This window comes from Triticum aestivum, chromosome 3D (genome assembly GCF_018294505.1).
Source record: "Triticum aestivum cultivar Chinese Spring chromosome 3D, IWGSC CS RefSeq v2.1, whole genome shotgun sequence".
Classification (NCBI taxonomy): domain Eukaryota; kingdom Viridiplantae; phylum Streptophyta; class Magnoliopsida; order Poales; family Poaceae; genus Triticum; species Triticum aestivum.
Genome location: NC_057802.1, coordinates 42,617,814 through 42,630,590, shown reverse-complemented (window position 1 = coordinate 42,630,590; position 12,777 = coordinate 42,617,814). Strand labels below are relative to the sequence as shown.

Genomic DNA, 12,777 nt, shown 5'->3' with positions numbered 1-12,777 from the left:
GAGATCATGAGATCAACCCCAAAAGTTCATATTTAGACATTTAGAAAAACTCTGAAATTATTTGACAACATCCATGTAGGGTATGTCTACAATTCCGAAAAAAGTCAGCACAAAACTCGATATACATTTAGAGATTCAAAAAAAAATCCGAATATGATAGTGGCAGCTTTGGGAGAATAGTATTTTGACACTATTTAGATTTTGTCTTTTTCGTTTCTATTAATGTAAGTCGAATTAGGAGCGGAAACTTTTTAAGGTTATACATCAAACATTGATGTATGTCTACAAAAAAATTAAGAATGTTTGAACATGTATTATTTTTATATAAAAAAACCGTTCTCATTGATCTCATCTAATGTGAGATCTCACACAACTCTTCCCCTATTATTATAATGAGGATAAAACTACCGGTAAATTTAAATTAGATTGATATCTCAAGAAAAACAAAGGCCAGTACAATGGATAGCAACTGGACGTAGAACGACCAGTAAAAAAAATTAAAATTTACACTAAAACACATACTAGCCTTTCTTACTCCGATTGTACGCTGTCCGCCAGAGGTTGGCACTTGGCAGGGCTTGGTTTGGCTCAAAGCAAAACACACCTCCGTTTTTTTCTTGAGAAATAACACACCCTCAGTTTTTTTCTCTTTTTTCGAGTTGAAACACATCCTCAATTTTTGTTTTTTGAGAATTGTTTTCACTCTCAGTTTTCGAAATCACTAATTAAGGAGTACTCGTTGCAAAGATCACTCCACATCCCCAGGTCGCGACAAGTGGCGCGCTGCATGTGCGCCACTTGTCGCAACCTGTGAGTTTTTTCTTTTTTCGTAGATTCGTTTATTCAAAATGTTTTATCTCTTAAACCGCGCGTCCAAATCTCGAGCCGTTTTCCTCGCGTCGAGATGTTCAAAACTAGATACCATGTTGATAGGTTTTGACGAATTTTTTTATGAAAAAACAGACGAAAAAACCGAACTGGGAGCACGTGTTTTTTCCCTTTCCGAAAGAGGCACGCCCGTGCCTCTCGCGAAATCACAACCGTGCCTCTCGCGGAAGCAAAAACCATGACTCTCGCGAAAAAAAACAGAAAACGCGTAATTTTTTCCCTTTTCGAGAGGCACGGCCGTGACTCTCGCGAAAGCACAACCGTACCTCTCGCGGAAGCAAAACCGTGACTCTCGCGAAAGAAAAAAAAACAGAAAACACGTATTTTTTTCTCTTTCCGGAGAGGCACGGCCATGACTCTCGCGAAAGCACAACCGTGCCTCTCGCGGAAGCAAAACCGTGACTCTCGCGAAAGAAAAAAAACAGAAAATGCGTATTTTTCCCTTTCCGAGAGGCACGGCCGTGACTCTCGCAAAAGCACAACGGTGCCTCTCACGGAAGCAAAACCGTGACTCGTGAAAGAAAAAAACAGAAAACGCGTATTTTTTCCCTTTTCGAGAGGCACGGCCGTGACTCTCGCGAAAGCACAACCGTGCCTCTCGCGGAAGCAAAACCGTCACTCTCGGGAAAGAAAAAAAACGCGTTTTTTCGCGTGATTTTTTTTTCAATTTTTTAATCAAAAAGCTAAGGAAGACTGGGGGAAAACCAAAACGTTGAAAAAACCCGGGAAAAAACCGTTCAAAAAGCCGAAAACGCGTGCGAAAAAATAAATCCGGAGGAAGCACCCACGGCGCGACACGTGGCGAATGACTGAGAGCACGCCAAGTGGCACTGATAGTTGCGAGGCTCCCGAAGGAGCGCTCGTTAATTTGCGGTTTCTCAGACACAAAGCCAGATTTACAAAAGAAATTTGGGCCTTATGAAAAATAAAAGTTAAACGAATAGCAAGGAAAAGGCCGATGTAAGCCCAAGAAGACGCAAGGAAAAGCCCATGTAGGCCCAAGAAGGCGGTGGCAGTATCACCGTCGTCCTCTGATTCCTCTCCTAATCTATCCCGGCATCCCATCTGATCCTCGTCTTCTCCTCTCCGCGAAGCCAAAGCCAAACCCTAGAAAGCTACCCACCCTAGCTCTGCCGTCGCCGAGATCTCGCATCTCGCTCCCATGGCGGCGCCCAAGCCCATCTGGGTCCGCCAGGCCGAGGAGGCCAAGCTCAAGTCCGAGGCCGACACCGCCGCCGCCGCCAAGGCCGCCTTCGACGCCACCTTCAGGGCCCTCTCCGCGACCGCCCACGCCGACCAGTCCCCCCAGGACGCCGACCCGGAGCGCCACGACAGGCCCTCCTCCCCCGCCGAGCCCGCCTTCCGCCCCGACCCCGAATCCGACTCCGACGACGACGACCGCCCCCGCGCCCCTCCCGGCCCCGTCGACCCCTCCAAGTCCTCCGCCGCGGGCCCAGGCATCGCCGGCGGCTCCGCGGGCGCGCCCGCCACCTTCACCGTCGTCGGGAAGGACCGCGACGGGCGTAGGGTCTCCGTAGGCGGCGCCCGCGTCCGCGTTCGCATCTGCCCCGCGGCGGGCGTCGGTGGCGACGACCTAGATGGCGGCGTCAGGGACAACGGCGACGGATCCTACGCCGTCACCTACGCAGTCCCCAAGCGCGGCAACTACATGGTCCACATCGACCTCGACGGCGCTCCCATCATGGGGAGCCCCTTCCCTGTCTTCTTCAGCGCTGCCACCGCCGCCTCCGCCGCGGCAGCCTTCCCCACCACCTCGTCCGCTTACCCTGCCGCCTCGTCCGCGTACCCCAATATGCTCAACCAGACCATGCCCAACATGCCAAACTACGCCGGCTCCATGCCCGGTTCCTTCCCGGGCTTGCTCGGCCTCATCCCTGGTGCCTCCTCTGGCGCTTCTGGTGGTGTCGTCCTGCCAGGCGTTGGTTCCACGTTGGGTGAGATATGCCGGGAGCACATCAATGGGAAGTGCACCAAGGGAACGGACTGCAAGTTCAGCCACCCGCCACAGCAGCTGCTCATGTCTGTCATGGCTGCCACTACGTCCATGGGTGCGCTCAGCCATGCTCCCATGGCGCCCTCCGCGGCAGCCATGGCAGCCGCTCAGGCTATCATGGCTGCGCAGGCGCTTCAGGCACATGCTGCTAAGATGCAAGCTGATTCCAAAGCTGCAGAGCAGGCTTCATCAGGTAATCCCTGCCAATTCTTAAGGAATTCTCATAGCATGTGCGCTCTATTGTTGAACTAGTATAAGATTAAAATTTGCCTGATGACCCTGTGTTCTTCCTCAGTATGCCGAATCAATAATATAGACATGTTAGGTCGCAACCCTATAATGCTATCTCTATAATATAAGGTTCTTAAATTACACTGCATGAGCAAGTCCAGTTACAAAATCTTGATGCTATTTTGTACTCCCTCCGTATCAAAATATAAGATGTTTCTTTAGGCTAGCTTGGCCTACAAAAACGAACATCTTATATTTTGATACAGAGGTAGTATTATTTAGCATGGCTACGCCTTAAGGTTTACCGTATACTATATGTTCTTATGAGTTATTTCATGCACTTTATTTTTTTAGTCATGTCGCTCACCTGCATGTTGAGCCCCTGTAGGTATGACGGAAGCCGAGAAAGCTGAGACTCTGAAGAAAATTGTTCAGATTAGCAACCTGAGCCCAATTCTTACGGCGGAGACCATTAAGCAGCTATTTGGGTACTGTGGCAAAGTTGTTGATTGTACTATCACAGACTCGAAACATATTGCTTATGTGGAGTATTCCAAACCAGAAGAAGCAACCGCTGCATTGGCCCTCAGTAACGTGGATGTTGGTGGTCGCCCCTTGAATGTTGAGATGGCTAAATCTCTTCCTCAAAAAACTAGTATTGCAAATAGCAATTTACCTATGATGATGCAGCAAGCTGTTCAGATGCAACAGCTGCAATTCCAGCAGTCACTGATGATGCAGACGTCAATAGCCGCTCAGCAGGCCGCTGTACGTGCAGCCACCATGAAAAATGCTACTGATGCAGCAGCTGCACGGGCTGCTGAGATAAGCAGGAAGTTGAAAGCAGAGGGCTTTGGTGGGGAAAGTGCGGAAGAAAAGGATGCCAAAGAGAAGTCAAGGTAATGTTTGACTAGTTGGATTATACATGAATCATTGTCATCTTTTCCAGTATTATGGTAACAGATAGTTCTTGTTCCTGATTTTGCTCTACTTGTACATTACAACGTCAGATTAGAAGCACACTGTCTTTACTCAGACAGTTCTTTAGTTATTGGTTGTGTGAAAGGGATTATATATATATATTTTTATTGTACATGCCTTAATTTTTTAGGATATAGAAACACATGTTTGTTTTCAAGAGATAGCTTCCCTTTTGATGATGTTCTATTTATTTGGCATACATTTCATCATTTACGTTTATGCATCTATGGTTTTATGGAACATGTGAAGTAGAATGAGATATCTCAGAGTAGGACTATCAACAGCATAATTTCTTTTGGTTTAAAACTGCAGAAGGAACCCTGACCAGTTTATTATTTGCTTTACAGATCGCCATCGCCCCCTTCTCGTAAATCCAAGTCTCGGTCAAGATCACCTATCAAGTACCGTCGGAGTAGGCGGGATCGCTCTTACTCTCCGCCAGTTAGACGCTCCCGGGATCACCGATCACGATCTCCGTCGAGATCTCACCACTCAAAGTATGGCAGTGACCGATCATATAGGGATGATAGGGACAAATATAGCAGGTCTGGGAGAAGAGAGAGTGACAGGTCTCGTGATCATTACTCATCTAGTTCAAGGAGGAACAGGAGCAGAAGTATAAGCCCGAGGTCTAAGAAGCCATCAAGAGCTGATTCTCGGTCACCGAAGCGGCAAAGGGAAGAAAGTTTAAGCCCATCAAAATCAAGAAGGTCAGCTCGTGCTGGTTCAAGGTCACCACGACATCATAAAGGAAGCAAGTCATCACCAACACGTGATCAGCGTTCTTCTCGTCGTAGCAGGCATTCAAGATCCAGATCTCAAGAGAGAAAGCATCGTAACAGTGATAAGAAGGATGTCAAAAAATCTGAGGTGCAGGATGACAAAAAAAGATCTGATAGAGGTACTAGAGGTGGCAAAGATGAAAGGCCTGTAAAGGACGCAGTGGATAAGAATGCAGATACTTCTGTTGTTGCTCATAAAAGGAGTTCATCTGTATCTGAAGATGAATTGCTGGATATTGACAATGGCAATCACAAGAAATCTAGACATGATGCTGCTGCTGCCGTGGAGTATGACAAGAGGAAGAATGAAGACAGTATTGAGGATGTGGATTCTCCAAGGTCAAAATCTGAGAAGAGAAGCTTGGGAGAGGATGGTGATAATATTCAGAAACATGACACAAGTAGGAGTACTAAGATGAAGACAGATGGCAAGAAGTATGACAAAGACGATTCTTCTCGCAAGGACAGAAAATACAGAGAAGATGAATCAAGACATTCCAGAGATAAAAGTTCGCGTCATTCATCTTCACGGTCCCATAGAAGTTCAAGGCATTCTGGGGATAAATATCATAGGGATGGTACTGACCAGCATGAGTCGAAGAAATCAGAAGAGGGCACTCGAGCTAGGAAATACAATTCCCTTGATGATCCCTTGTCTTCAGATAAAAAGAACCTTCATAAAGGGAGGTCTCCTGGTTCAGACTCTGATGGCTTCAAGCATGACACTGAAGTTAGGCTGCGAAATGCTTCATTAGAAGGAGCTGATCTGGTCATCCAGGAAGACCAGCAATTTCCTGATGAAACTGGTACAGATAAATGCTCAGCAGATGCTCTATTGCCTGCATCAAAGCAGAGGGCCGAGGAAGATATGTGCTCTACTGTGTCCGACATTAATGGGCAACATGGACTTGAAGGAGATGGCGCTTTAGGGGGCACCGAAGAGTCTGCCATGTGATATTAACCACAGTGTTTACCTGCCACATCGTTCAGTTGGCTGATTGCAGAGGCTACTCATACAATGGATGCATTGCTGAACTGGTGTTTGTTATCTCCTCTCTGATTTAGGAGTTTTATTTGCAGGATATGAAGATCTTTTGGAGAGCTTCAGTGCCAACCAGAGTGTTCATCTGATCTATAAAAATGTATTCCTCATTAACTTAATTGATGGAGATTTGCTCCTTGGAGTAAACTTCTAAATGTAACACTGGAGATTGTAAGGTGATTTAGCACAGTGAGGTCAAAACCAACCATATATATTTGTCGTTGCAGGCTTGTGAAGAGTTGGAGCTGATTCTGCGGTGTGAATTGAAGATTCAAGGGAGTGCGCACTTATCCATACTCAAGTAAAGTCCATTATGAAAGATTAAACAACTTGTCTCTAGGCTATGCTACATTTCAGTTGGCATGCTTTGGCTGGTGCAATGGTCTGAGATGTTTATCTACATACTGTGAACATATTTTGATTGAGTTTGCATTATGTGCTGTGTTTTTGCGTATGATTCTCTCATGTGCATCTTTTATCAGTAATGATCTGATGATTCAAAAAGTTCAGCAGCTTAATTGATCCGTATGTCAAGTTCAGTAGTTGTTTAGTCCTTCGGATGAATGTAGACAATTGTGCTGTAGAATTTATTTGTTATTTTGTGTGCTTCTCAATTCTCACCCTGCCTAAAATAAATGTCTTGAGTTTGTGCCATGGCATTCATGATTTTTCCTTTTTTCCTTTCCTTTTTCCTTTTCCTTTTCCCCCTTTCCTGAGTGACAGGGGCTCGCTTGAGAAGGCAGTGTCTGACTGATGTGAGGCAATTGTTGATAAAGTCGGAACATTTACTCCAGGGTGTTCCCTTGATAGTTCCAGAGATAAGCAGCATGCCTTCAAATATTATTATTCCTTGTCTTCTTTTTGCTCTTGCACATGTTTGTTCGTTTCGGAAGAAGCACCTGTCCTCTGCAAAGAGTAACTTTGCTAGTTACTGCTCACCTGCTATGACTGGTGCTGTGGTTGGAAAAACATGTGCAGGTTTCTTGAAAGCTGGTTGCCGTTGGAACTTGGAACATGTTTGGGAGGGGACAGGACATGCTAACTTTAAAAGCTGCTTTGCGTGTAGAAGAGGTAAGGATTTATGCTGTGGACTTGGTTAGGGTGAACACCAGAAATACTTATCCATGTCCAGAAACCAATCTTGATAGATATCGAGATATGTTTTTGTGCCATATAGCCTATTCCATTGTCCATTGGACTGGATTTTTTTATAGGAACTTTGTACAGTGTTCAACAAATTAAAATAGTATGCAACCATGTCAGTTTCGTAGTTATAAACTTGATGCCTTTTCTGCCTTTTTTATTTGCTTGTGTTGAATAGGATGGCTACAGTACAATGGACATAGCAAGCTTGTTCCAGGGATCCGGATCTTTATAAGTACTGTACGTGCTAGATCATTTTTCTAGTCTCGCCCTGTCACTGGATGATTGAGTAGCGTCTAGCAGTTGACAGACTGAGCCAACTAAACAGTATTGGCGAGTCACTGATAATGTGGTTGCTTGGATCTATCGAATGAATCTCTTGACATTTGGTATTGGGTTTGGGTTTTGGGTTGATGTATGAATTATATGGGAGGCTTAGTTCTAAGAAATACCAGTGTTAACTGTCTAGGGAGAAGTAGGTGACAAGTATCATCATGCATGCACAGGCTATTTGGCCTGCACCTACAAATTGCTCAATATTTAGGTCCGGAAGTACTTATTCAGGTCCAGAAATCCAGCCTTTAATGTGTTGTATGTTCTTCCGCTTCAACCTATTCTAAATTCGGTGTTTGTTTTTACAATCTTGAACGAGTTATAGGTGTGCTAGCATTTGTATCTGAACAAGTCTTAGGCCCTATTCCGCAACCCTCCGCTCCTTCAGAGCGGAGCGGAGCGCGTGGAGTGGCCCTTCAGCGAAATTTGAACTGGATGCTGCTCCGCTCCAGCGTGGAGTGGACCTTCAGCGAAATTTGAACTGGATACTGGTCCGCTCCATAGTGGAGTTGGAGCGGGGAGAGAGTGCGAACAGGCTCTCAGTAATGGATTTCCTTTTTCTTCCTGCGCTTGTATTGTCTTCCTTCCAACAAAGATGAATAAATGGACATAGCGAGTTTGCCCTGCCAGATTTTAGTTTTGATTGTATTTTAGCAGATGACAAGACGAGCAAATTAAATCTTATCAGCGAGTTAAGATGATTTGGTTGTTTGGATTCTGGGTTGATGCCGGGTTCTGGATTGAGTACTACACTGACATCAGCCAAGCAATCAGCAACGTGCAATGGCTCGTGTGCTTTGCTGACCCCCATGGACTGTTAAAAGGGTACTAGGGGCATTTGGTATTATTTGATTGATCAAAGTCGTGGTCGGCAAAGCCTAGCCCTCGAAACCATCGAGCACTAGTTAAGCGTATTGTTTTTCCTGTGTCCAAGCAAAAAGCCTTGTTGTTAATTCCTCTCCAGTTACACGAGGGTGTTGTTTTGTTTATACTGTTTAGAGGGCGGCTAAAGAGAGCCCTGACCTAACAATGTAGACGAATGTGTTGCATATCGGATCCCGTTGATGTGCATATAATCGTATAAAAAACCTGGCATGATGAACGTCGAGGATCAAGATGTGTATGCAAACATGTCACCGTCTTATCCCTGCCCCTTTTGTTGTTAACATATATTTCTGCACTTTGCAACTCTTTTGCCATGCACAAAGGTCGTTTGTGGTTAAGTATGTTGGTTGAAACGGTCTAAATATGTATGCATGCATGTATGTGTATGCTTTTGTTTCGCGTGTGATTATATATGTCGCGTATGTGTATGCTTTTGTTTCGCGCGTGATTAGTATATCGCATTGTCTAAAGTTTTGGCATGACCAACAGCTAGGATCAAGACTAACACGTCGACGTCTTATCGTCGTGCATACCTGTGAATATATTGCTTGGACGAATGTGATGCGTGTAGACCTAACCAATGGCAGTTCCTTGCTGAGTTGCTTGTGGGCTATCAGCGTTCACGTTCGTTTGACATGGTCTAGCTAGGCATGCGTTCCTGGTTTTGTATTGTTTTCACATATATGGTTGGGTGCGTCGTTAGGGTTCGTTCGGCTAGACGAGGAAGAAATGAAAGATGGCTCCAAGTAATAATAATACCGTCCAAGATGGTATAATCTCCCTGTGCCGGACAAAACGGCCAGACGTGTGGAAATAGTCCATGTATAATCTCCTCTCTCTCTTTTTTTAAAGTGAAAAACGGAGAAAACTTTACAGCCACCGATGCATGGATTCTGGAAACTACTGCTGGACCTGGACGTGTGCACAGCATCCAACACGGAACCCATAGCACATAAAATCGGCTTGTTTTCATATGCAAAACAGTAATTCTTGACAATTTTGCTGGTTCTAGGCCAACACCGCAAGCCAACACATCAACAAGGGGGAGAGAAGCGGACGATGGCCGGAAAGCGACTCCACACATATCTTGGAGATCTCTCTCTATATCTTCTCCACTCCACGCCCCCCTCTCCCAATTAAAAATTGCAGCACCACCACTCTCTGCTCCTACGGCTAAGCGAAGCGCGAAAGCTAAGCAGATCAGATCAGATCAGCTCAGGTGGAGCTGACACACAGACAGAGATCCAACCCAGTGCACACATGCCCCAGCTCGCCGCCTCCCCCGCGGCCGCCGCCTTCGCCGTCGCGGGCGGCGGCCGCGCCGGGTTCCGGCCCCCACCCCGCGCGCCGATGCGGGCGCGGGCGGCTGCTGCTGCTTCCGGAGCCGCGAGCGCGTACACGGCGATGCCGGCGGCGCAGCAGCAGCAGCCGCAGCCGACGTTCTACGACCTGCTGGGGATCTCGGCGGAGGGGAGCAGCTTCGAGGACGTGCGGGCGGCGTACCGGCGGATGGCGCGCAAGTACCACCCGGACGTGTCCCCCCCGGACGCCGCCAAGGAGCACACCCGCCGCTTCATCCAGGTGCAGGAGGCCTACGAGACGCTCTCCGACCCCAGCCGCCGCACCACCTACGACCGCGCCCTCGCCCGCGGCGTCTGCCGCCTCGCCTTCTCCCCGGCCGCACGGCGCCACGACGCCTCCGCCTTCTACCACCAGGTTCCCACCCACTCTGCCTGTCTCCTCCGTCTCCATATCTCTGTTACTTCCTTCTTCTTTTCCGTGGATGATAATGGATGGAAATTGTCTGCATCACGGTCTGCTCCTCGAATTAATTCCTGACCACGTCTCAATCCGTCTGTGGTTTCACCTCGCTGTACACTTGTATTTATCTTATTATAATTAATCCTTCAAACTGCACTATGCAATTGCAAACTTGTTGGATTCAGATGGTTTTACAAATGAGCTTCACATTTTGATGCTCTGCTTCTGCATACAGACTTTGGCTTGTGTTAATTTTGGGCTAATCCTCGATATATTTAACAAGATTCCTCAACAAAACACCTCGATAATTCTGTGCTAGCCAATTTATTCAGTTATAAGACACCTGTAAACTCATAGTTTAGCATATCATTCATGTGGGATCCAGCCTGGCTTGAGATGGCTGGCTGGCTGGCTAATCCAGGAGTATTCTAGGACTGGGGGAAAAATACTTGATTGGAGATCTTCTAGTTTATTAGAACCCAATATTTGGTGTTTGACGACTAACCACTCCATATGCTTGATGTATGACCTTTCAATCACAAACAGACAGAATAAGAAATACAGAAACCCTCCCTTATGCGATGTTATAAACGGATATGAATGAATTCAGCGGGTGTCAAATATATGCATGTGTGGCATGATGATGGCTGGTGTCTGTTCAGATGGATTTAGAGAAGTCATTTTCATGTTAATAATTTGGAGAAGAAAAGAAGGGATCGATTGAGTGAGATATGTTAATTTGGTGTTGTCAGATTTGACAAGAAATCCAAAAAGGATTAATAATTTGAAAGTTGTGTCCTCCGTGTAAGGTTGAAAATTGCAGGAGTGAGCTATCTTTGGTGATGTCTCTTTTCATATCACTATTGATGATGTTGAATTAACAATGCCCGTGCCAATTGTCAACCATTGCTTTGTCATGCTCTTTGCGAAGTTCCAACTTGCTGTAGAGCTTTCTCTTTCTCCACACTAACTTCTTTCCTTTGTGAACCATACCACAGGAGCAGGAAGAGAAGTCTGGATGGAGGACGTCCTGGGAAGGCCAAATATCCGAGCTGAAGAAGCGGAGCACGGTGAAGGACGCAGAAGAGAACCTATCCTGGGGAGCTCAGATGCGAAGAAGAAGGGCCGAACAGTCGTGACATCGATCCTCTGACACGCCATACGCACTAGCCATCCGTAGCATCTACTAAACTGTGTATATCTTCGAGTAGCAAAGTTAGAAAGGTTATGATTAAGAAGCATGGTTAGGATCGGACTACAGCAGCACTAGCTCAACGATGTCACAATTTGAGTGGGTTCCAGGCTGCATGTAAACCTCAACGATGTCGCTCCTCCTTGAATCTTTGCCTGATGAAATGTAAATATAATGAGACAGAAGTAATCAAATCTAGCTGTACTACGAACTGACGATTTGACCAGTGGAATTTTCTTGAGGTGATGTGTTGTGTTTTTTGGTGGTTGGAGTTGCAAAGAAAGAAAGCCATGCACATGGATATTCTTTCAGTGGTTTCAGATGAAGGGAGTGGTGTGGACTGTGGAGGGACTGATGGTGTTGATTTTTTGTTTGCAGTGCACTATGGGCCACCCGTTAGGCAAAGTCATGTTGGTGATGGCTGATGGATATCCTTCTGGATGTGGCTGTGGTTGATGACTCAACTGGACTTATCTATGGATGGAGTGAAGATGCAGTGTCCTTTCTATGGTTTTAACTGTTCCTGGCGGTTTGACTTTTTATCTGCACACAATTTTTTCAGTTTCTAGAGTCTTTTTTTGTGCAATATATGTCTCTTGAGCATCAAGAAATAGGCCAACCTCTCCACCGTGGAAGAAAAGAAATGGACAACTACTTTAGCTGGCTAGCTAGCACAAAATACATTTTACTCAACAAAAAAGTGGTTCATTTATGCTATTTTTATTTCCTCCATGAGCATTTTTTATTATCTTGTATCGCCTGTTTCGCTAACGTCTTCCTATATGTATATGTACGCAATATATGTGTTGAACAGATGCATTCAGATTAACGCGTCGACGTCTTATCGTCGTGTATATGTGCTAACATATTTGTTCAACGAATGTGATGTGTGCAAATGGTTAATTCCTTGCTGTGCACACGAGTTGCTTGTGGGTTATCGTTCGTTGACATTGTCTAGCTAGGCATGCATGCCTGATTTTGTATTGTTTCATAGTACTATATGGCTGGATATGTCATTAGGGTTCTTTCGAAAGCAGTTTGACTAGACGAGGAAGAAAATCAGTTGGACGATACTGTCTTCACGGGAACGTGTCGGCTGTTTTGTGCGGTATTGAACACGGCCTCGAAAAGAGTGCATATATTTTGGCTACCGAAAAGCTGGATCTTTTGTCAAGGAAACCGGGGAAGCAGGAACCAGTATGATTCTCAGAGATTCAAAGGATCGGTACCTTTTGCAGTTTATAGATACTTATTCATTTGTAATGACGCAGTGCAGGTGGATATCAAGGCAATCATGGAGGGTCTGTCCATATAGCAATCCAAAGATCGGGCTCCCCCATCGTGATCCAGGGTGACAATGCTGCTGCCATTGCTGCACTCACAAACGACTCTCTTGACCGCTCTGCGTATGGACATGTGATAACCAAAATCAAGCTTCTCCTGTCCACAAAAGTTTATTCCTACGAAGTTAGAGCAACTCCAGCCGCGCCTCCAACAGCCCCCAGACGACTTTTTAAGTGCCGGC

At 45.9% G+C, this 12,777-nt stretch overlaps 2 protein-coding genes across 3 annotated transcripts; both read left to right on the top strand.

Moving 5' to 3' along the window:
- Positions 1–1,935: 1,935 nt before the first annotated feature.
- On the top strand, positions 1,936–6,395 carry LOC123077219 (uncharacterized). 2 transcript variants are annotated; one of them, XR_006436479.1, is made up of 4 exons: positions 1,937–3,095; positions 3,522–4,032; positions 4,462–6,038; positions 6,166–6,395. XR_006436479.1 is itself a non-coding variant. In XM_044499447.1 (3 exons), exons 1-3 carry the CDS (start codon positions 2,051–2,053, stop codon positions 5,849–5,851), a joined length of 2,946 nt encoding a protein of 981 aa, XP_044355382.1. In that variant the 5' UTR covers positions 1,936–2,050; the 3' UTR covers positions 5,852–6,187. The 2 variants fall into 2 exon arrangements, 1 of the variants encoding a protein (XP_044355382.1); XM_044499447.1 differs by having other exon boundaries at positions 1,936–3,095; positions 4,462–6,187.
- A 2,990-nt stretch (positions 6,396–9,385) lies between these two features.
- On the top strand, positions 9,386–11,463 carry LOC123077220 (chaperone protein dnaJ 20, chloroplastic). The gene is made up of 2 exons (XM_044499448.1): positions 9,386–10,015; positions 11,059–11,463. The coding sequence occupies exons 1-2, from the start codon at positions 9,560–9,562 to the stop codon at positions 11,197–11,199; spliced, it is 597 nt and encodes a 198-aa protein (XP_044355383.1). The 5' UTR covers positions 9,386–9,559; the 3' UTR covers positions 11,200–11,463.
- Positions 11,464–12,777: the final 1,314 nt, after the last annotated feature.

What these genes read in the sequence shown, in the direction of transcription:
- LOC123077219 (XM_044499447.1), top strand. Translation starts at nt 2,051, where the DNA reads ATGGCGGCGCCCAAGCCCATCTGGGTCCGCCAGGCCGAGGAGGCCAAG. An exon ending in TGCAGAGCAGGCTTCATCAG is followed by an intron (nt 3,096 to 3,521) that starts GTAATCCCTGCC and finishes GAGCCCCTGTAG; the next exon opens with GTATGACGGAAGCCGAGAAA. An exon ending in GATGCCAAAGAGAAGTCAAG is followed by an intron (nt 4,033 to 4,461) that starts GTAATGTTTGAC and finishes TTTGCTTTACAG; the next exon opens with ATCGCCATCGCCCCCTTCTC.
- LOC123077220 (XM_044499448.1), top strand. Translation starts at nt 9,560, where the DNA reads ATGCCCCAGCTCGCCGCCTCCCCCGCGGCCGCCGCCTTCGCCGTCGCG. An exon ending in CCTCCGCCTTCTACCACCAG is followed by an intron (nt 10,016 to 11,058) that starts GTTCCCACCCAC and finishes ACCATACCACAG; the next exon opens with GAGCAGGAAGAGAAGTCTGG.